Genomic DNA, 22,770 nt, shown 5'->3' with positions numbered 1-22,770 from the left:
ATTTTAAAATGATTTTGCATAGCTTGTGATGTTTTGCATTTTTAAAACATAATCCACTGTCAATTGTCAATAAATAAACCAAGCTTTTCCAGCGCTTGAGTGGTGTCATCATGCATGCTTATTTCCCAAGGAAGCTGAGATACTTGTGTGCAGTAAAATGTAGGCGGATGTTCTGCCATTTAGTTGCAGTGAGTGCAGTGTACTTTGCTGTAGTCTGCTGGGGAAGCAGCATTGGAGCTGATACCAGCAGACTGATTACAGATTATCCATAACTTAAAATTTCGAGTTATTTTCCAGAATTTTCGACTTATTAACTTGAAATTTTGAGAAAAGTAACTCGAAATTTCGAGTTACTTTTTTCAAAATTTTGAGTTAACTCAAAATTTTGAGTTAGCGCTGCCAATCAGTAATGTACGTGAATGGCGTCATTTCCTTGTTACCTGGAAGCTGAAGCCCTCAGCGACAAATGCTATAGTTAAGCTACCAGTATTATAGCCAGTCATGAATGCACAAATTGCTGATTATTTTCAGGGTGGCTTCACAAATGATGAAATCCTTGTGTTATTAGCTGAATCACATGGCGTTACTATCAGCAAATGTACTCTCGAAAGCGCCAATTTGTTGCAATCCGGTTTTGAGTGTGCATTCCATATAGATTACTGATTGGCATAGCTAACTCGAAATTTCGAGTTACTTTTCTCAAAATTTCGAGAAAATAAGTTGAAATTTCGAGTTATGGATCCCTTTTTTTTTTTAGTGGCGAAAACAGGCTTCCATAGCAATTGGCTACAAGTGGACAGTTTTGAAGCTGTAAAGGAGACGAGGTCACCAAACAAACTTAAACAGTAACCGCCACTAAAAAAAAAGTATCCATAAATTTCGACTTATCTTTCAAAATTTCGACTTATTTTCTCGAGATTTTGACTTATTAACTCAAAATTTCGAGTTAGCTCTGCCAATTTTTGAGAAAAAATTGGGAAGTGTTTAAAAAATTTTGAGAAAAGTAAGTCAAAATTTCGAGCTACTTTTGTCTAAATTTCGAGTTAATAAGTTGAAATTTCAAGAAAGTAGCTCGAAATTTCATGAATGATAACTCGAATCTTCGCGTTATCAAAACTTCGAGTTATGGATACTTTTTTTTTGTGGCGGAAACGGGCTTCTCTAACAGGCTGATTCAGCTCTGATGGCACAAGGACAGATAAAGGAAATTACTTGCGATCAACCTCAATAATTTAAAGTATCTGTCAGGCACAGAATCATCTCCTGCATATTATCATCATCAGTAATATTATTATTCATTGCAACTGCTGTACCAAAAGAATTTAAAAAGTATGGGATAAAGAAAGTATTTCTCTTTCCATCATCACATTAGTGCAGTTCAAATTCTTTCAATGGATGACAAAAAAACTGAATAGACAGAACAAAAAAGTAATCAATCAAATAATAGACTATGATACAGAACATCAAATAAATGAAACATGAAATATCATGTTTATCAAAGGACCAAGCTCTCTGTTATTGAGATTTTAACTCCAACTCAGTCACTGTGTGATGCTCTCTAACAAGGCCTGCCTTTTTGAAAATTTTAAGTGGTTGTTTGACTCGTAGGAGCCGCAGTGCGCTCCGGGGTTCGCGCCAGCTGTGCACCCATATCATGTGATGTTGAACAGAGAAGCCTCAGACACAGAGGCACTCGATTAGTGGCTGATACAAATTAAAAAGTGCCTAAAACACATGCTCAGAAGACTTCATTGGGGGATCAGACTGTTAGTCTTGTCATTTTAAACACTTCCCGAGGCTCTGCATTCGCTATCATTTGTGTTTTAGAGCTCTCCCACAACTCTTCGCTAACTATGTGAGCGCATTCTAGCTCGGTCGCACCACCATTCACCCATGCTGAAGCTAGGGCGCAGCAGTAGCGGAGCCAGTGAGCCGACGACCATTTCCGACAGCTCCGTATGGATTTAACATCGGTATTCGTTGCTGCCTGATGTTTTAGAAAGCCGATCACCGGTGATTTCGAAGATGGGGGATCCCTGTGACCTTAAACACTTCGTAAAGTGAGTACCTCGTGAGCAGGTCCCGGTTGCTTAGCGGGACCTTATTTCTGGTGAAACCACCTTACTACAAAACAAAACATTAGCTATCATGCTAGCAAAGCCGGGTCACAGACTCCACTATAGGGGTCCATTGTATCCTAAAATAGAAGTGAACGTCAGATATTTTCTTCCGTGTCAAAAAACTACAAAGGTAAGGTGCTCACACTGTCGAAAAAACCCCGATTATTCTGAGTGAACACACCAGGTAAAGCTCAAAGTATAACAAGTTTACGACAGCCACGTTAGCCTACAGAGCGAGGCAAAGCTAACACAGCTAGTGTTAGCTGCGGATGCTAGCCCTTTACAGAACCAAATGTGATTGTTCAACCCCCCCGACAGGCACCCGAAAACACACTAAAAGCCTTACTTCTAGCATGTCAAAGTACACAACTGTTTGCTAGTCGACAGTAATAGCCTACGTTATACACAAGGAATATAGGAGCTAATGGTCCTGCTGTCTTTAAAGACGGCCCATGAAATCTCTCTGCTAACCTACCCAAGCTAGCTCAGCTATTATATTTTTTAGCAAATTATCATCACGGTCTAATAACTAAGGTATGACGTGTTTTCTGCCTTCTCAGTGTTGATTTAGTGTAAGCAATCTTGACAATATAGTAGACTAAATTATTTGCTTTAGAACAATAATTTAGCTAGTTCTAGAAGTGGCTGTCTTTTTAAAGGCCATGTTTTGGCTGCATACACTCACTGCACAGGCCATGCTTAAGTGTAGTTACTCAGTTTGCATTCAAAGTCACGATTTGTTTGTCCCATTACAGTGTCGATGTGGTCATTCACATAAATCGTTGTTCTGCAAACAGCATTTTGTTTTATGTAGTCCGCATGCTTGTCTTCGCCGTGTCTAATAATCAGCTGCATCTTCTAATGCCCGCCCTGCATCCATCCATGTTTTTCCATTTATCTTCGACCATCAAACTTGCTGTTACTAAACAATTGGCGAACGTAACTTCCTATATGTTGATCAGCTGAAGCAACAACAGTGGAAATTTACAGCCAAATGTACTTAAATTGGGGGGAGGGGGTCCATGTCTAATGGGAGTAAGACGAGGTACGGCCACATTGCATCGATAGATAACAGAAAGGAAGGCGGGTCTGCAGAAGTCGTTACTGTGCAACGCTTTAATGCATGTGACACAATGTGCTTTCTGACATTGTGTGCTGAATATACAATGTGTGTTGGACAACAGAGACAAACTGTGAAATACTGCAGTTATTGTGTCATTAGTAGGAACTTTACTCAGATTTTAATGGTGTCAAAAGTGTACAAGTTCCTGAGTGATTAGCTGTTATGGATACAGAGAGACTTAGTTCATTGCTTTGTCTTTCTTTTTGTCAGGTGTGGCGTCACTTTGGAGGGCTCATTTCTCTGATTTGGATTATTCTTGGCCAGCAGCCCCTTCAGGCCTACTAATCCTAGACGAATTTCTCTATGGACGCTCTGCACAAGTCAGAGATCAGGTATTAGACAGCAGAAACTGTAGAATGGTTACCAAGTTGTGTTATGTTTATGAATATAGTCTGGCACGCTACTTTTAAAACATTTTGACTTCTACCTCAACCCATCCACGGCCATGTTATTGTTCATATAAAGAGCCTTTTTTTTTTTTTTAATTTAAGCACTAAAGTGTCTTATGCAACTCATAAGTTCTGTGCTTTTTTCACATCCTTTCATCTGTTTATTTATTAATTGTCAGTCATTGTGTAGATGGTGTGTTTTTTGTAGTTCATACACAGTTCCTTAACATTTGTTGTGGTAATACAGAACAGTAAAGACAGAAAAAACAAACAAGTCATATATAGATATATATATATATATAGATATATATATCTATATATATATATATATATATATATATATATATATATACATATAGATAGATAGAGATATATATATATATATATATATATATAGAACAAACTGAATAGAAATTTTTATCTAAAGATGTATTTTTTTAACTATATATTTTTTCATTTTCTTTTTATAATTTATTTATCAGCTTAAAAGATTAGATGCTTGTAAATTACAATTACAAAAAAATTACAAGAAAGCTGTTTGCAAAGGGAAAGATATTCATTGAAACCTGTGTTATAATCCTTTTTTTTATTGATTGCCCTTATTGATTCCAGATTCAATATTTACAGGGAAAAAAGTAGTCTACACATGTTTTTAGCATCAGTGTAACTGATTTATTATCTTTTCAGTGCAGAGACAGAGTAGAAAATATGGCTTGGATTTGACTGAGGTGAGCAAAAACTCCACTCTTTGTTATTGTTTTTTTTCTTCTTTGTAACGGGCAACTGTAAGGAATACATGGCAGCACTAATTAATGAAAATGATTGGCTTGAAAGCATTTGATTCCAGTGGAGCTAATGGAGTTATTTGGAAGCAGTTCTTAACAGGAACCAGTTGTCATTCCCCATTCTTGCATTTCATAGCTCTTTCTGTATTACTGAATGTCCCAGCGCATGTGTCTCAGTTTGAAGGTAACAGGAAAAAAAAGAAAGAAAATTGAAATCCTAAAGGAATAAATGACCCATTTTTTTCACCCATATCAAGCTTAGCCCAAAGAAAACACACACATTTTATTAAAAGTAAAAAGGGAATAAAAGTCACACATTAAGTTTTCTGATATGTTGACCGCTTCTATTTCTTTGCTTTTATTGTTGTTTTGGAACACCAGTTACTAGTCTCAGTAAAGAGAGTAAAGATCTATAACAGCAACATGGTGATGGGAAAAAAAATGCCCAATGGTTTGCCAACCCCCTTGTTCTGTAGTCTCTGCCACTGAAACAGGAGTTGCATACCAGTCGCCCCTTTTCACTCTCAGTGTCATTGTATGTGAGCTCAATTTATTTAAATTCAGGGTTAGAAATGAATACGAATCCATTTAGTAGAATGTAATTATTTCAGAACAAGTTTTGAAACATTTAAATTCATGGTCATTCCACAATTATCTTACCAACTCTGATTCTTTTCAGTGTTTTTCAGCTGCGCTTTGGCGTCGTTTCAGTTGGTTGTGCACTTCTCAGTTTTTTCTAACCCTTGCGTAGTTGGGGGCGGCCAGATTGAAGACACAAGTTTGCCATGGCCATGGGTTTTATCGGCATTTCAATGATATATCAGTGCAGGATCTTAGAGATTTGAAAAGATGAGACTTTCTGGAGAAAGTGTTCCCCTTTCGTCGTCTTTTACTCCCATACTAGTGCTGTCGTGTAGGCTTTGTCTGTGTGGCAGCACCTGTCGTTCAGGAGAATACTGCAGTGAATCTGGTGCCCCCTCAGTGCTGGTGTAAATGGTGACAGGGCTGTGGTGATGTCATGTTTGGCTTGCGACATAACCAGTGGGGGCCTAAAGATGGATGTGGGTCAGCCCACAAGACCATCACATCTAGATATAATAAGGCCTGCATATTTAAAAAAACAAACAAACAATCAAACAAAAAGTTTGAAAAGTGAATTTTTTTGGTTCTGGTCTTCACTGAAATATCCACTTATTTCGTTCCATCTCTAAGAATGTGTGGTAACCATAGCGCTTTGTTTTGGTTTTTCAGTGGTGTTGAGAAGTGGTGTCATGCAATGCTAGATCACTTTTGGAAGTTCAGAGAGAGTTGAACTTTTATTTATGTCTGACAGAAATCATTTCGAATTAAGGAAATGTAAATTATAGAGGCAGGAATCACCAGACACTCCACTATACAGTGTTATCAAAATACTTCACTCATGATACAATATTTTTGTGATTTTCTTTTAATTTTTCTGAAATTCTGAGCATTGCAATAATATATATTGCTAGTTGTCATATTTTTTTAAACTGCGAATGATGTCCTCAAAGTAAAACTTTGTCAATATCTGTTTTATCCACTAAAATAAAGTTGTCTCACTTCAGTTTCTCCAAAAGTTGATTCTGTTCATCTGGACGTAGCGTTTTCAGTGGGAGAAACTTTCCGTCACTCATTCAAGTGACTTCTTCAGTCTCAGCTGACTGCAGGTTTCCCCGATCTTATAAACAGTACATTTGCATAATAACTGAAACCAGCCCACTGAAGGAACACTGAGCTGGTTCCTTCAGTTTATCAAAGAAAAACCAAGTAAGATTGCTGTCTGTCAGTCTCCATTTGAATGAGGGCAAGCTGGCATTTGCATGCAATCTGTTTCTGATAATACAGGAATTAGTTGTGATCAAATGTTGAAAGTCATATCTGTTGCTGTCTGCATCGACATCGTCTGCATCTTGTTGTAATATTCCCAGAGTATTTGAATTTATTTAATATAAAAAATTGCTATTTGCTGTCCCTGTGTTGATACAATGTCACCAAGCAAAATCACAATACTATGCTGTATCAATTTTTTCCCTAGCAAATAACTAAAACCTTTAAAACTGATCTTGCAAGCTAGAGTCAGCTTTTAGTAATCTGATTGAACATGCATTTTTTTTGTTAGCAAAATAGTTTTTCTCTGCATAGTAGCTCATTGTTCTGCCCTCAGAGTAACAGGCTCAGAGGCTGAATGTCTGTTCTGTTCATCTGGTCGTAGTTTGCATGCTCATACCATGTTTGCATGGGTACGTTCCAACTATGTCACATTCTTCTACACCAAAAGCATCTTTATAAGGAATTTGGAACTATATAGACATAATATATATGTATATACTTATGTGAGAATTAGACATCCAAAAGACAGTGCATTTATATAAAATGTCACTTTCCTCAGAAATCCGATTGTATTCAACGTCACATGCTGAAGTTTATTTTTTGTTTAGCAGGCTTCCTCAAACTTTGGTGGGTTTGAGGAAGCCTATTTAAAGTTGATCTGAGCAGTTATGTAATTTAAAGCAATTCCCCCCACCCCACCCCACCCCTAGATATATGTGACATTTCTAGGTCAGTTAACATGACAGTCTCAGCACTTCCATTTCATTTTTTTTTTATCGGTGAAATCCATGCCACTAGTAGTCTAAACGCATATGATCACATGGTTGCCTGATTCGCTCTCCGCTATGTTTAAAATATTGAAATGAAACTTGAGTCTGTTTATTTCTGTCTGTTTATTAATTAAACTCTGATAGAAATCAGAAGTGTTAATACACTTGGCATAGCATTCCCTTTGAACTTCAGAATATTGGGCAATGAGTGAAAGATACTGAACCACTGTTTCAGATTGGGCAGCAGTTGTTTTGAAGTCATTTGTCATTAGTCCAGAGAACATTTTCAGGTAAATGTTTACATCCTGCAGGTTTAACTTGATAATTTGGCTTTAATCTTAAAGTTTCTTTTCTGTACTTTTACATTTGTAAATTAATTTCTGACTTTCCTCTCTTCTACTTTCCCATATTGCTCTTATGTACATCCAGAGAGGAAGGGAGTGGTGCATCGGTAAGTGAACTGAATATAATTAATGACTATAAATATCTGCTGTCTTGTCAGCATTTTACAGCCTTTTTTATGATATATAAGAACTGAGGCAGCACGTTTATGTGTTTTCTCTTGTATTGTAGGTAAAGGTGGAGGGCCTGTCCAAAGCAGCTCTAATCAAAAGCCTGTCTCCCAGAGTCATGCTGTCCAACCACCTTTTGCCTAAAGGGACCAAGATGAAGGTCAATCTAGAAGATCAGGGTCGTCAGAAAGTGTCCTTCAGCTTCTCACAGACAAAGAAGCCACTCCAAAGCCCGTTCTTCATCCCTCCCAGTCCTGATAAGGCAGATCCTCATGCTGCCTCGTCACAGTCAACCTCCGACAAACCTGGAAAGAGTGCAGACAGCAAAACTGAGCAAAGGCAGACACCCTTGGTGCCAGCATCAAAAGCAGAGACACCTCAGACGCCAGTCCCCACAGCTACTAAAGTGAAAATGATGCATTTCAAAAAGCAAATTCTTAATGACTCTGTGACTGAAGAGAAACAGTCAGTTATGCCAGAAGAGACGCACACCTCTGAATTTCAGAATGAACTCCCAGCACCCCAGAGTCTCATCAGCACCTGTCCCTCTGAAAGTGCTCACACTGAAACCTCTGAGACGAGAGAAACCTCAAGCCTCAAGAAACCAGCTGCTTCCTCAGGAAAAGATGGGGAGACATCCAGCAGTACTGAGCAGGATGAAAAGATACACAAAAGGAAAACCAGGTCACAGTCAGATAGTGCTCCCCCTGGCTCTGAATCTGATGGAGATTCAGCCCAGATGTCTTCCAGCCACAAATCAGTTGATTCCAAAAGTAAAACAAACTCTGACAGCAGAAGTAAAGATGTAAGAAAATCTTCCTGTGGTTCACATGCAGAGGAAAGGGAAAAAAGCTTCTCAAAGCGCTCAGAGAATTATGAAAGGTCATCTAGTTACTCGAAATCAGACCGTGATTCCAGACACACATCCTCACGCTCATCCCGATCAGAGAAAGATCGCCGAAGGTCCAGATCTAGATCACGGTCTAGATCAAGAGGTTCTCGAACAAGTTCGTCACACTCCAGATCAGACAGAACTAGAAGTGACAGAGGATCACGCTCTGAAAGGTCCTACTATCATGAGTCAGACTGGAGATCACACAGGAGTTCTCCACGCAGGGATAGAAGACGTTCTCGCTCTCGGACTGACAGAACTCGGGACAGTTCCGACTCTGAAGATGACCACAGAAAAACGAGGTCGAGGACAAGTGACAACAGTAGGTCATCTAACCACTCAAGCTCACATAAAGAGTCAAAATCATCATCTTACTCAAAATCTGAAAAAACCTCAAAATCTGTAGATTCACCTCACTCTTCAGAGTTGGATAAAAGAACACAGTCCTCAAAGTCTGAAAGGAGTACAAAGCGGTTATCGGACTCTGATACCCTACGGAAGTGTTCTCCTGATCTGGATTCCAGTCACCGTAAATCTAGCAGCCATCATAAGTCAGAGGCCAACAATAAATTCTCATCTTCCAGTAGTCACACACACTCTCAGACACATGAAAAACGGCAAAAAAGCAGCCCCAGTGACTCTGAAACGGATCATAAAGGCAAATTACAGTCATCCAACAGAAGCTCCAGCTCCTTGGAGAACTGTAAAAACTCTCAAAAGAAAAGCAGTAGACCAGAGTCGAAACAGGTCCCCTCTAGATCTTCTGTGAAATCTTCTGGGCAAGATAGACAATCAGATGATTTATTTCATAGCCCTGGAAAAGCACCATCTTGTGCAACCACAACAGAATCATTTTATCAGAGTTCAAAAGAAAAATCAGATTCCCAACCAGTTGGAAATGAGAATGGCAATAAAGATGATAAGGAGGCGGGGTCTTGTGGTGAGGGTTCGCAAGAACTGTCACTTAAGACAGAAGCAAAATCAGGTCTTGAAAAGGAAAATAACATTGCCTCTGATGTCACTTCAAGTGAGAGCCTAAAGCATGTAAACTCTACTCTGGAAAACGTGTCTAATGTGAAGGATAGCCTTTCCTCTAATGATCCAGCACATGTGAACTCAAACGGATCTGTTGTAAATTTATGTAGTAGTAATGACAGTACAATGTGCAATAAGGACAAGGACATTTTTGACTGTTCACCTGGGCCAGAGTCTGTACTTCATTCAGTCGATAAAGCTGTCACAGAGGCTGTCCAGCAAAACACTAAACCAGAAAATGTTGAGCTGGATAAAGCTCAGACAGTCAGTAAAGAGTCTGACACAGATTTGCCAGTCAAATCTGATTCATCTTGTCTTCAGTCTGAGAATCAGCCAGAATCACTACCTACCGATGTAAAAAAGGGCAGCTGTAGTACCCGAAAGTCACGGTGGGATATTGTTGGGCAGGATTCCTCGGAGAGTGAAAATTCACAGAGAACTGTTTGCGTAGAGAGTAAACTGTTAAATACTGTTAAAAAGGTGATCTCTGTCAAAAAAATAGAGTTTTCTAAAGATAACGCTCAACAAGACTGTGATATTAAAGATGATATTCAGCAGGAAGCTGAAACACATTCCAGACTGGTGAGGCAGACGGAGATCTCAAAGCAGGAAGTCCAATCAGAGAGCACACCCGTGACCTTTAATTGCAAAGACCAAAGTGAGCCTTCGCAAGCCAGCATCAGCAATGACCACTGTGACTCCAAACTGTCTGCTTCTCAAAAATCAAACACAGATCAGCCACTGCACATAAATGACAAGATACAGATCAACTCGGCAGCAACGGCACAGCACTCAAATGAGGAAAATTCCGAAAACAAATCCAAGGACAGTGCTAGCAAGAGCAAACTGAGTAAGAGAATGTCTCCCAGTCAGGATGCGTCAGGGCAGAGTGAGGCCAGTGATAGCGATAACTCAGAGTATGACTCTGATTGCGGCGAGGCTATAAAACAGTTACACTCTGTAGTGGTGGTGCCAAAGAATTCTTGTCTAACAATGAATACAGAGGAGAGGGGACCTTTGAATATTTTACAACAGCAGAATGCCATAGCAGCTGAAAAAAATATCAGTGAACCCCCAAATCAAGTTAGCCAACAGCAAAAACAACCCACAACACAGACCAGTATAAGCGATTCACTCAGTGCGTTGTGTCAGTCCCAGAGCAATATGATTGATAGCACCAGTCACTCAGAGGCCACCACCTCCATCAGTACCCAGCCTTATACTTCTGGTCATACCAGTTCCCATGCAAGTGTCACAGATTCCACCCCCATGCTTGATAATTCCAAACAGTGTGAGCAAGGGCACAAACAACATGATGTGAGCAACAGAGGAGATCGGACGCACATGCATTACCAACAAGATCTTTTCTCCAGGGCTGACAATATTAATGAGAAGAATGAATTCAACCTGGGTTGGGATTTCTCACAACCAGAACAGCCTAGTAGTACGTACCAGCAGCCTGATAGCAGCCACGGGCCTCAGTTAACAAACACTAAACTGTCAGGATCCTTTTCCAAGGGGCAAGAACAAGAACACAGACCAAGTATTGCTTCCTGTATCCAGCAGTCGCAAAACATGCAGACAAGCAGAAAAAACTACCTCCATGCAAATGTAAATGATCAGGATCCTTCAGGCGAAATCCATCCCGACTCCCTCACTAATGATCATGACGACTTCAGTGGGGATAAATCATCAATTTTTAGCAAAACGGCTTTTGAGGGCAGTGGTCCTAACACTCAAGGGTCATCAAGCTTTGTACAAGGTCATGAAATAAGCAGCAATAGCAGGTGTTCCACTGTACCTGACCCCTCTAGAGAAGACAGTTTTAGGCCCCACAGAGGAAGGGGCCCTCCCAAGAAAAGGCGTCCAGAGATAGAGTCTGATTCGGACAACGAGGCAGAAGCTGGCCCTGCAGCTAAAAGGGAACGTCAAGGAGATACTGAAGTCGCTAAAGAAACTCTTGTAAAATCTGCAGCAGACCGTCCATCACTCACTCTGCAGGACTTTCAAGATGCTAATAGATGGAAAGAGTTTGCCAAGTCTAAAAAGATGCCTCCGTACTTTTACTTGATTGAGGATAACTTGTACCTAACAGAAAGGTAAGATGATGTCCCGTCAGAGCATCAAGTTTGTTTGTGAAGAGTAACTTCCTAGCAAAATGTTGAATTATTTGCAGACTGGATCTTTGAAAGTTTTAAAATGTAATTTGCAGGAAAAAAAGCAAATCTCATCGAGATATCAAACGAATGCAGTGTGAGTGCCCGGTGCTACCCAGAGAGGACCGAGCAAGGGGCGTACTAGCATGCGGGGATGACTGTTTAAACCGGCTGCTGATGATTGAGTGGTAAGTTTAATAAAGATTATTGAACCTCGGGCATCTTTTACATCAACAAATATTTTACAACTTTTCTTAATTTAAGAACCTGGAAATCCATAGTTTTTTAAAGTACCTATTCTGTTTTGTTAATTAAATCTTTTTACGTCTTTCTTGTAACATCTTTTTTCCATGTGATGTTTTTTCTTCTTAGTTCGTCACGGTGCCTGAATGGAGCCTACTGCTCTAATCGCCGCTTTCAGATGAAACAACATGCAGACTTTGAGGTGATCCTCACAGAAGACAAGGGCTGGGGACTACGGGCAGCTAAAGACTTGGCTCCGTAAGGCAGTTATTGGTTTTTAATAGAACACTGTGAAATTATTTTTAGAAAATAACATTCAGTAGTCGACAAAAGAGGCTCTCTATTTCACTGCATAATGATAGAACAAGGCTTAGACAGTATTTCCTAAGAAGTTATAAGATATGACTTATACTAGATAAAAATGCTTGTGGAAAGAAAAAAAAACCAGAGGTGATATATGTCAAACTACTTTTGTTGTTTTCTTAGAAACACCTTTGTACTGGAATACTGCGGTGAGGTTTTGGACCACAAAGAGTTCAAAACAAGGGTGAAAGAGTACGCTCGCAATAAGAACATCCACTACTATTTTATGTCTCTGAAGAATAATGAGGTATGTGATGATTTAACACATTAAATAGCGTCTGTAAACTGTTTTTATGGTTATTTGTGGTGGCTGGGAGAAACTGCTGACGCTGTATTGCCTCTCTCAGATTATTGATGCAACGCAGAAGGGTAATTGCTCTCGGTTCATGAACCACAGCTGCGAGCCCAACTGTGAAACCCAAAAGGTATGGTGGCAAAATAAAGCTCTTTGGCGTATCCTTTTAGTTTCTTTGACTTTTTTCTGTTTTGTTTTGTTTGTTTGTTTTTAAATTCATTTTTTTTATCGTTTTCAGTGGACAGTCAACGGTCAGCTTCGAGTTGGGTTCTTCACCACCAAGGCTGTTACTGCAGGAACTGAGCTCACGTTTGACTACCAGTTTCAGAGATATGGGTACGGTTCCTGCGCGGTTACTGTGTTTTTGTGTTCTACATTTAATATATGAATAGACATGAATAGACTCAAAAAGAAAGCCTGGTTAACCTTTTCATCGAATGGTTTAGCAGTGGTGGTTTCATCTCTGTTTAATTGTACCCTGCAGGAAAGAAGCACAGAAATGCTTCTGTGGAGCACCCAGCTGCAGAGGCTTCCTGGGTGGGGAGAACAGAGTTAGTGTTCGAGCAGCTGGTGGGAAGATGAAGAAAGACCGCAGTCGAAAGAGTGCTCTCACAACGGTCAGTTCTTTTAGTAATATTTAAAGGTCTTAAGGCATTTCTTTTCCCAAAAACTGCACAGCTTCACAGTTAAGTGTAGCTTTAACAGGTTTGCATGGAGGCCGGCGCTTTAGTGACTGATACACAACAGCAAAGAAAGGAAAAGACTTACAAATTTGTATAAGCTGAGTGATTTGCTATAACTGTTAAGCTGTGTATACTGCTATGTGCAACTGTTATTTTCATTTTGTTAATAATCAGGTATATAAACATGTTAAAAAATATTTATGCAAAATCAATCATATCAGAAAGGGCAACAGTAGCTGTGAACTCATTACCTGTTCCGTTTTTTAAAAGTTTACACAATAAAAGTGCAAAAATTTGGATAATTGTTTTCCTTTTGATCACTATAATAAGTAACTGCTTCAGCAATATAGTGAAAATGTGTTAGTAATGTACCAGAACTTAAGGATATTTGACTACTTGGTATTCAATGCCTCATTTACAGGGTAATTACAGTGGTTTTTGAAGTCATAGTATTAAAGTTACAGTAGAGTAATCACAACAATAAATTGGTATAACAGCCTGTACTTGTTTCTTAGATTAGATCTAATTAGTTTGTTTCAAGCTTATTATTTTTTAACATTTGGACACTGCTGGAATATCTCTGGATAATTTGAAGTTCAGTCTTTATTTATCTTATATTGCTACCCTCCCTTTAAGGCCACCCTCAATTTAAGCTGGCATTCTTCAGAGTGGCTCACCCCTCATTTTGAACAGCAGGTTGATGGGGCAGCCAGAACTGTGTGCCTTGATATCCCCTCTTTGATGTCATACGGAGCCAAAAATAGGGGGAAAATGTCAGAAAATGAGCTTTTAGAACAGCCCAAGTGTTTTGGCTCACTGCGATTACTTGCACAGTACATAAGTTGACCTGTATTATTTGAAACTTTTTTAATATGAGAAGCCATCATTTGTAACTACAGGCTGTATACACTGTGTTTTAAAGGCCAAAATGTTTCTTCACTCTTGTTTCTATGCTGTCCTTTCACAGGTCGATGAAGAGCTGGAGGCATTGCTAGAGAATGGCGAAGGCCTATACGATGAGAAACAGGTGGTGTCTCTCTGCAGACTGATGGTCCGAGTGGAAACGATGGAACAGAAACTCATCTGTCTAAAGCTCATACAAGTATGATCAGATCTGTCAATACCTTGTTTATATTGTTGATTTTTTTTATCTTCATTTTTAAAATATAACATGCTATGTTTGTTTTGTACAGGATACACAAAATCCATCATGCTTGAAGCAGTTCTTAGACCATCATGGATTGTCTTTGCTCTGGATTTTCATGGTGGAGCTTTCCGAAGCTAAAGTCAACAGTGCCAACAACATCAAACTGCAATTACAGGTGAGATATGTCAAAATGTTATCATATGTCACTGTATGGTCCATACACAGCCACTTGCTGTTTGATCAGCGATTGTCTTGTTTGCAGATCATGAAGACCCTCAGTGTGCTGCCCATTTCAACTAAGAACATGTTGGAGGAAAGCAGAGTCCTGACCTTCATTCAGCGGTGGGCTCAGACAAAAACTCTTCCTCAGCAGACTGAGATGGATGGTTACTCTAGTGAGAACACCTCCCGTGCCCAAACTCCCCTCAACACTCCTGATGGTTCCTCCGCTAAAATAGGACCAGAACTAGATAGTGACACGTCCAAGCCTGCTGTGTACAGACGCCTTAAAATCATCAGCGAAAACAGTCTGGACAGCGCTCTTTCTGATGCTAGCAAAGCATCTGATGGGAAAGAGGAAGAAGAGGAGGAGGATGATGAGGAAGATGATGAAAATTCACGTGCAGGACTTCCTGAAGGTAAGCAGTTGAAGGCAGACACACTGGTGGACGCTGCAGATCCAACCACAGATTCAGCGGAAGAGTCAGGAAAAGAAGTCATAGGAGAGAAACAGGAAGAGGCAGCAATGACTTCAAGCAGTGAACCTCAACCTCCAACTGAAGAGGTGAAGGAAAAACCTGATTTGGTTGTGGAAGAGAAGGACTCGGATATGAAAGAAGTCAAAAGTGAAGATCAGGCAGATGAGCTGGAACCACCAAAAGAGCCAGTTGAAACACAAGAGAGTGGGACGCCACAAGATACTGAATCAGTGACAGAAAAGGCAGAATTAGAAGAAGGCCAGCCCAATGTTAAAGTCCATGAGCCAGAGACCCAATCCAGTCAAACTGGTGTTGCTGATGCTCCACCTGAGCAGCCTTCAGAGACTCTGGAATCCCAGACAGAGGCTGAAGAGGCTAAGAAAACACCGCCTAGCAGTGAGCCACACCATGGTGAATCCACCACTGATGTTCCACCTATCGCTGAAGCCCCAGAGGCCACGATTCCCTCAGAGGTCACAGCAACCCCTGTGGATCCATCAGTGATAGGGACTCCTTCTCAAGATGAAGAGGAAGGTGTCTCAGATGTGGAGAGTGAGAGGAGTCAGGAACCACAGCTCAGTGTTTTGGACATTAGTGGCATGGCTGCTAGGCTTCTAGAAAGCTGGAAGGATCTAAAGGTATATTCATAAGTTGTCGCCTTCAAAGGCAAATATGATAAATATGTATCGAAATGTGCATCATCCAAATGCTTGCAATGTGCTCACCATTGTATTCCAAAGTCAAAGTTGTTCTGTTATTTTTAGGAGGTGTACAGGATACCAAAGAAGACTCAAGTGGATAAGGAAGGAAGAGGTACAGTTATTTCTAAGTTTTTGTTTGGCTTGAAACATTTTTTTGTATAATTTTGACATAGTTTGACTTTTCTGACAGATCGCAGCCGAGATCGAGATACAGCTTTGACGCCACGCACCACATCAGGAAGCAGGGAACGTGAACGGGAGCGAGAGAAGGAGAGGGAACGGGACAGAGACAGAGATTATGACAGAGACAGGGATCGAGATTGGGACAGAGACAGGGACAGGGACAGGGACCGCGATCGAGGCTCTGAGAAAACTCCGCGCAGCTCTGAGCGACGGAGGAGACGCTCGCCATCTCCACCTTCATCCTACGAGAGGAGCAGCCGACGCACTGAGGAACGGTAGGAATTTGTGGATTGTGTCCTCCAATCATAGTGTTTTTTCTTTTCCCAAACTCTCCTAGTGAAGATTTGGTACTCAGCTGTCCTCATGTTCTCTGAATTTTGAAGGTTTGATCCATCTAACAACAGCAAGACACCAAGAGGAGTTGGTGGCAAGGAGCGCAACAAACTGTCCACAGAGGAGCGCAGGAAGCTGTTTGAACAGGAGGTTGCTCAGCGGGAAGCACAGAAGCAGCAACAGCTTCAACAGCAGCAGCAGCAGCAGCTTCAGTCTATGGCTTATGACCCTGCTCTAGCCTATGCCTCCAGCCCTGGCTTCATCACATACCCACCTGGATATCCCATCCAGACTTTTGTGGATCCTTCCAACCCCAATGCGGGCAAAGTACTTCTCCCAACCCCTTCAGTGGAGCCGAGTCTCAACTATGAACAGACTCCACCCCAGCGTCTCGTCTCAGATCTGGGACTGACCTCTCCATCTTCCACTCCCCAAACCACTCCAGTCACCAATCTCCCTCAGCACGTCACTACCGCAAACCTTGCCTCTGGCAACCCCCAGCAGTATGCCCAGCCAACTGTAGCAACCCAAGACGCAGGCGTAGCTGTCCTGTCGGTACCAGCCCAATCTGCCCCTCAGGTACAGGGCCAACAGAGCTACACCACTCTCTGGGACCCCACCACTCAGCAGGCAGTGACTGTGCAGACACAACCTGCACAGCAGTATGCCGCAGCCCCGGGACAGGGTCAAACTCCCACAGCTATCTATTATCAGGGCCAGCCTTGCCAAACCATCTACAGCATCCCTGCTCCCTACCCCCAGACCAACACTCCAGTCATACAGGTAGTCTTCTTGCTCTGGTCATATACAAATATCCATTTTACCTTTCTTAGATTTGCTCATTGCCCACATTTGATTTTTGTGTCATTTTTATAAATCACCTATATTATGATATACAAGAGATAACTCCTCAATATAGGAAAAAAAGAGTAAATGAGAATGTTAATATCTTTATTGTGATTGAACTCTATGAAAATACAAGACAGTCTTTTGAAAGATGGTTAATAAAGGAAATTTTGTTTTTCCTGACCAATCTGTAGTATATTTTTGACCCAAATTCGATGGGGGTTGGGAACACTAAGCTCATAATTCAGTGGAGGATTTTTTATCTTATTCCTTTTAAAAAAAAAAAAAAAAAAGGAAGTTCTGGATTTCTGTAGGACTGCCATCTAATTGTGCTCTGTTTTTGAAGGCATACACTGATCCCACAGCCAGCTACCTACATGGCCAGCCGGTATATCCTGGTCAGCAGGGAGTGGTGGTGCAGCAGGGAGGCACAGTCACCACCATTGTAACATCTCAAACCGTTCAGCAGGTAACAGACAAGACGTAAAACAGACGGATGTTATCAGGCAGTTGAGTTTGTGATTTTTGAACAAGCCCTATTATCATGGCCACAAGGGGGCGATATAGATCTGAATTATGCATCTGATAAAAGCTCCATTAGTCCAAAGTCCCTTTTATTATGAGACAGAGTCCAGCTAAATGGGTCCCATTTGTTTATAAGAATGTAAACACGTATGACTTCAAACTACAGTTGTTATAGTGACAAATTTAAGTTGTTACATAATTGCCATATACATCAGAAATTAGTAGATGTCAATTTGTTTCTGTTTTCTTTTTGTTTTTAAATGGAAGCTGTATCAGTAATTTTTGATCTCCTTTTAAACACATTAAAGTAAAGCTGTTTGTATATATTTTGTGATCATACTTAGTTTAAAACCAATTTTCTTCTCCAGGAAATGATTGTACCCAACAGTGTGATAGACCTGCCTCCACCTTCTCCCCCTAAACCCAAAACGATCGTCCTACCTCCCAACTGGAAAGTGGCTCGGGACCCCGAAGGCAAAATTTACTACTACCATGTTGTTACAAGGTTAGTAAAACTGTGTTGTGGGGGTGTTTTGTGTGTGTGTGTGTGCCTCAGTAAAGTCCTCACAAGCATATTGCGTTTTATTTATTTATTTATTTTCCCTTTAGGCAAACACAGTGGGATCCACCAACCTGGGAAGGAAATAGTGACAACACTAGTGTGGACCATGAATCAGAGATGGACCTGGGAACACCCACCTATGATGAAAATCCTTCCAAAGTGAGCTTTTGACATTGATCACTCTTCACTGGCTTATGAAAGATTTAAAAAAAGTTAACTATTGTGATCTAATCTTATGTGGGTGGTCAGAAACAGCAGGTTTTATTAACAGTCTTCACAGAGTGGAAAAGTATCTCTGCATTCCTTCGTTTGACAATGAGAAAGAATCCACATTACTTTTTCGTCAGTTTCCCAGAAAGTTTGCGCTTGGATGCAAAACGCGATTATAGTGTTTGTTCCTTGAGGTAATTGAAGATGCTGCACCAGTGATTACTTTCAGCTGTTTCTCAACGAGGAAAAAAAAGAAGAAGAAAAGCCTTCAGCACAACACCACGTTCTGTCGAGTCTTATAAACTTGGCGGCGACTACGCCTCACAAAATGGCTTCATCGCACTCTACAGAGAGACAGAAATTTGAAGAGTGTGTCTGAACGCCCCGCCCCCTGCTCAGCTGTCTGTCCTTTAGCCTCAAGGCTAAAGAGGAGGCGATGCCTAAGCTCATCTCCTCTCTTCTGCTTCCTTTGTTTTCCCCTTTCATTTTTTTTATCCTGTCTTTAAGGATAATGGAAACCATGTGGGAGATTTAGCCTTCATTTATTTGCAGTTTGGGGTTTTATGCTTTAACTGCACAACTGTCTCTTTGAAAGACTTGCACAGTGACGGGAATGCAACCCACAGCAAAGGTAGACGTGAGTCGGTGGAAGTTTATTTGTAAACTTTGTCATTTTAAGTAGTGACAGTACAGAGACGTGCCATCGTGTAGGAGGTCACAAATCTTAAATGTTGTCTGCATACAAAACCCCAGAAATGAGCCCACACATCATCTGGGCAAACTGCGACTCACGAGATACAACAGCTGTTGAGAAACTCAAAGAAGACACTGACACGCATACAGAGATTCCTTGATTTATTCGTAGGGTGTGTTGGTTAATTTAAGAAACAAGACTGAGGTTAATCCAAGAACAGCTACATGTGTGTGAGCTGTAGACTTTAGACAATGGTGGTGCCCACCTCCAGGGCTCAAAACTATGACACATGCTTTAGCCTTGCAAAGCATTCTGTCTCAGTGTCTGGATTCCTCCTCTTTGCACTGTGTGTGTGTGTCTCTGTGTGTGGCTGTGTGTGTGTGAATCCTTTATGCTTGTTCTTGATACTCACCACTTTGTAGTGGGTGTAGGCAGTTAACTGCTGCCTGCTTGGCTTTGCTGTGGAAGGCTGCGGCCAGAGAGGAAGCAGCACCCTGGCAGGATATCCCTGCGTTGTTTCAAATAGCTGGTGAACAGGTGCTGCGTTTACTCCCTACTGACCTCAGTAGCTGTTGTTGCAGCTTGTAGGTATGTTTTAATTGAGCTAGTGCAGGGTTGGGTTTGCAGCACAGAAAAATAGCAAAGTGGCATGCTAATTCTGGTCTGCAACATTTCAAAAGTTATATTTGTCCACAAACAAGCCTGTTAATGAGTTTCTCTTATGATGACGTTGCAGTTTTCCACAAAGACGGCTGAAGCAGACACTTCCAGTGAACTCGCTAAGAAAAGTAAAGAGACCTTTCGCAAGGAGGTGAGTCAGAGTTCCCACAAACTGTGTTAAGAGCAATGTTTTTAACTCCTTTTTTAAAAATGTATACAATGTCTGCACTTCGATCTGCATGGTGGTGAATCTGTCCAGCCATTTATGTTTTGCTTTTGTTTTTTTAATTCTGTACATTACTTAAGTTTATGTCTGTTTGTTAATCAGATGTCGCAGTTCATAGTGCAATGCCTGAATCCTTATCGGAAGCCAGACTGCAAATCTGGACGCATCAGCAACACAGAAGACTTCAAACACCTGGCTAGAAAGGTAACCGTGTTCATACATGGATTAAGTTTTCCACAAAGCTCTGGCAAAGTTTTCCGTCTTTCCTAGTGTGGTCACGGCACAGTGAGAGTGCTGGTCAGCTTTTAATGTAAACAAAGTTTTCAAAGTTTCCTTCAAGCCATTACTAAATAATTAAACTCCCACGATTTCGGTGTCCAGCCAAATGTTTTTGTGTTCTGACCCCAGAACAAAAGTTGTACATGCTAGCTATGATCACTGTCTCTTTTGTTTTAGCCCCTTCTCAAAAGTTGTTTTCAACCAGCATCTCTTCAAAGGGCGGTGTTTTGGTTTTTTGGGGGTTTTTTTCCATTATGATTCTCAGTAGGTCCATGGATTGTGCATGCGAGTGGTTTGCCACTCGGACATACCAGGACTCTGAGGACATGGGCGCAGTAAACAGAAAGACGACTTAGGCTTCACCCATTTAAAGACTGCAGCATTGTATTCTGTCAAATTATAAAGGGCAAAGTCACTAAAGGGGATTAACCGCTCTACCGCAACTTCAATATCAGTTTATTGTAGACTTGAGGGCAAGAAGAATGCCTAACTCTTTCCTCACTTCTGCTCTGTCTTCTAGCTAACTCACGGAGTTATGAATAAGGAGTTGAAAGCTTGCAAGAATCCCGAAGACCTCGAGTGCAATGAAAATGTGAAGCACAAGACCAAGGAATACATCAAAAAGTACATGCAGCGATTCGGCGCCGTGTACAGACCCAAGGAGGACACAGAGGTGTATTGAAGCATTTCAGGCCACAGATGTTACACTTTGCTCTGCGCTAACACAGGAGAAGCACAGATTTGCCTTTCCATTCACTCCCACATGTACGAACTGTCCAGCCTGAACAGTGAAGTAGTTTCTTTATTTCTATTTATGTCTACGAATTGCACTGCTGAAGTTCTCCAGGCCCTGCGGATCGCACAGGAGCCCCGATATACGGACTGTGGGAGACTTGGTTGTTGCTGAACAACTCAAGACTCCAGGTGCAGTGTTCTCAGACGATGACACTGAGGGGTGCTACAGAGACTGTTTTCACTGACTGTTTTATTTTTTAGCGTTTTTGTTTTTTTTCTTTTTTTTTTCATTTGCGGCTCTTAAAAGTTCCTCAGATGATCACCTCAATTCCAGTTTTTAAACTGTTATATCCCTGAATGAGGATCATTCACAGGAATCAGCTTTGGTATCACATTTATCAAAGTTTTGTTGTTACTTTCCACTGTTTAAAAAAAGGATCAGTGCCCGAACAGTCGAGTTCTCCCTCCCCAGCCTCCTTTTTCTCCCCCCTCTGTACACGCTTCAGCCCCCCTGCCACTGACCATATCTGGTGCTGCTTTTAAATGGGCTGTGGAGGTCCAAGCTTCCACTCCTGCAAACCCTGCCTTCTTAACCACAAGACTTTGGAGCCTCTGTTGTTTTATGAATGCATGATGTAACCTGAGGTCAGAGTGATCCTTATGGAAATCCCTACATTTTCCACATCTTCTTACTTCAAGTAATCTTCCCTCACGGGGATGAGCTTTTTGCTCACGGTATACTGAGGGATCAATCAGTGGCAATCAGGCTGGCGAAAAAGGAGTTAGCGGTCAATCTTTTCTTGACTTTTATCAGTTAATGTGTAATAACGGGAGCAGGGTTTGATTGCTATGTTTGACATGCTGTTTAGGTGTGTCTCCAGTTACTTCCCCACCCCCTCATTTCTTGTCCGGCCCTACTTCCTTAACTTGTTCTGCCAGATTTCCTCTTCCTACAGGAATGATTCTGAGAATGAAGGTTGTAGCATTGCAGTTTTAACCGTTTCTAAACATCCCACGTGTTCAGTCTTTTTACCACTCTTTGTCCAAGCAAGACATTTGAGACACTTTGGTCGACAAACTGTCGCTCATTAATTTCTGAGATTTTTACAGCTGGCACTAAAAGTTGTTTCTTTAGCATTAGGTCATCGATTTTACATCGCATAAAATTGCATTAAAAAGAATTCCAACATATGTACATTGCTTTATATGTGAATATACTGAATAATAGTTTTTTGGAATGCTTAATTAAGCAGACACTTTGTAAATTGAATATGATTTGGTGATTAAAAGTGTAAATATTATGTAAAATTACCAAAGCTGTATGCAGGAGAGTAGGGTGATGGAGCACAGTGAGCCCACCCATCCTCACCAGCTTAGTCCTCCTGATGCAGTTCCCATATCAGTCAGTGAAACTTAGGAGCCCACTGACTCACAGCCAATTTATTTTAATGAAGTGGCCAGGGAGATGTTCATGTGTTTTGTTTTTTAGTTGTTATTGTTGGTGGTGTTTCTTTTTTCTTTTTTTTTTTAATTATTATTTTTCTATGTACAAATTAAATTTCACCCAACTCTACTGTAAGTATTGTGTAAGCACATTGTCATACCGAGTGTAAAAACATTTTAAAGATAATAAACCTTTTTTTGTAAAATCACATCAATTTTTTTTTTTTCTGCGGTGCAGTTCAGTTAGGTTCGTTTGAGCATCAATTAAATAGACCAGAATATCTCTAAGCAAATGTGACTGCCTTGTGCTT

The 22,770-nt window shown here is 40.8% G+C and overlaps 1 protein-coding gene across 3 annotated transcripts; it reads left to right on the top strand.

The window, feature by feature from the left end:
* Positions 1–1,634: 1,634 nt before the first annotated feature.
* setd2 (SET domain containing 2, histone lysine methyltransferase) lies at positions 1,635–22,668 on the top strand. Of its 3 annotated transcripts, none has more exons than XM_039619551.1 (22): positions 1,635–2,060; positions 3,454–3,575; positions 7,468–7,489; positions 7,612–11,576; positions 11,690–11,821; positions 12,006–12,134; positions 12,363–12,486; positions 12,587–12,664; positions 12,773–12,870; positions 13,019–13,151; positions 14,185–14,319; positions 14,411–14,539; positions 14,627–15,700; positions 15,827–15,875; positions 15,954–16,221; positions 16,330–17,062; positions 17,472–17,594; positions 18,019–18,155; positions 18,260–18,371; positions 19,853–19,927; positions 20,105–20,206; positions 20,802–22,668. In XM_039619551.1, exons 2-22 carry the CDS (start codon positions 3,547–3,549, stop codon positions 20,961–20,963), a joined length of 7,809 nt encoding a protein of 2,602 aa, XP_039475485.1. In that variant the 5' UTR covers positions 1,635–2,060; positions 3,454–3,546; the 3' UTR covers positions 20,964–22,668. The 3 variants fall into 3 exon arrangements, with proteins under 3 accessions (XP_039475485.1, XP_039475484.1, XP_031602067.1); XM_031746207.2 differs by lacking the exon at positions 1,635–2,060 and adding an exon at positions 4,320–4,360 and having other exon boundaries at positions 3,460–3,575; XM_039619550.1 differs by lacking the exon at positions 3,454–3,575.
* The last annotated feature ends 102 nt before the right edge of the window (positions 22,669–22,770 follow it).

Source organism: Oreochromis aureus, linkage group 11 (assembly GCF_013358895.1).
Source record: "Oreochromis aureus strain Israel breed Guangdong linkage group 11, ZZ_aureus, whole genome shotgun sequence".
NCBI classification, from domain to species: Eukaryota; Metazoa; Chordata; class Actinopteri; order Cichliformes; family Cichlidae; genus Oreochromis; species Oreochromis aureus.
Note: the sequence above shows the minus strand (reverse complement) of the source record. Positions and strands in the feature narration are given on the sequence as shown.

Excerpts from the sequence above, each read along its gene's own strand:
- setd2 (XM_039619550.1), top strand. The coding sequence starts at position 2,026 with ATGGGGGATCCCTGTGACCTTAAACACTTCGTAAA. Across the intron at positions 2,061-7,467 it reads GACCTTAAACACTTCGTAAA|AGAGGAAGGGAGTGGTGCAT; the intron begins GTGAGTACCTCG and ends ATGTACATCCAG. Across the intron at positions 18,372-19,852 it reads ATGATGAAAATCCTTCCAAA|TTTTCCACAAAGACGGCTGA; the intron begins GTGAGCTTTTGA and ends ATGACGTTGCAG.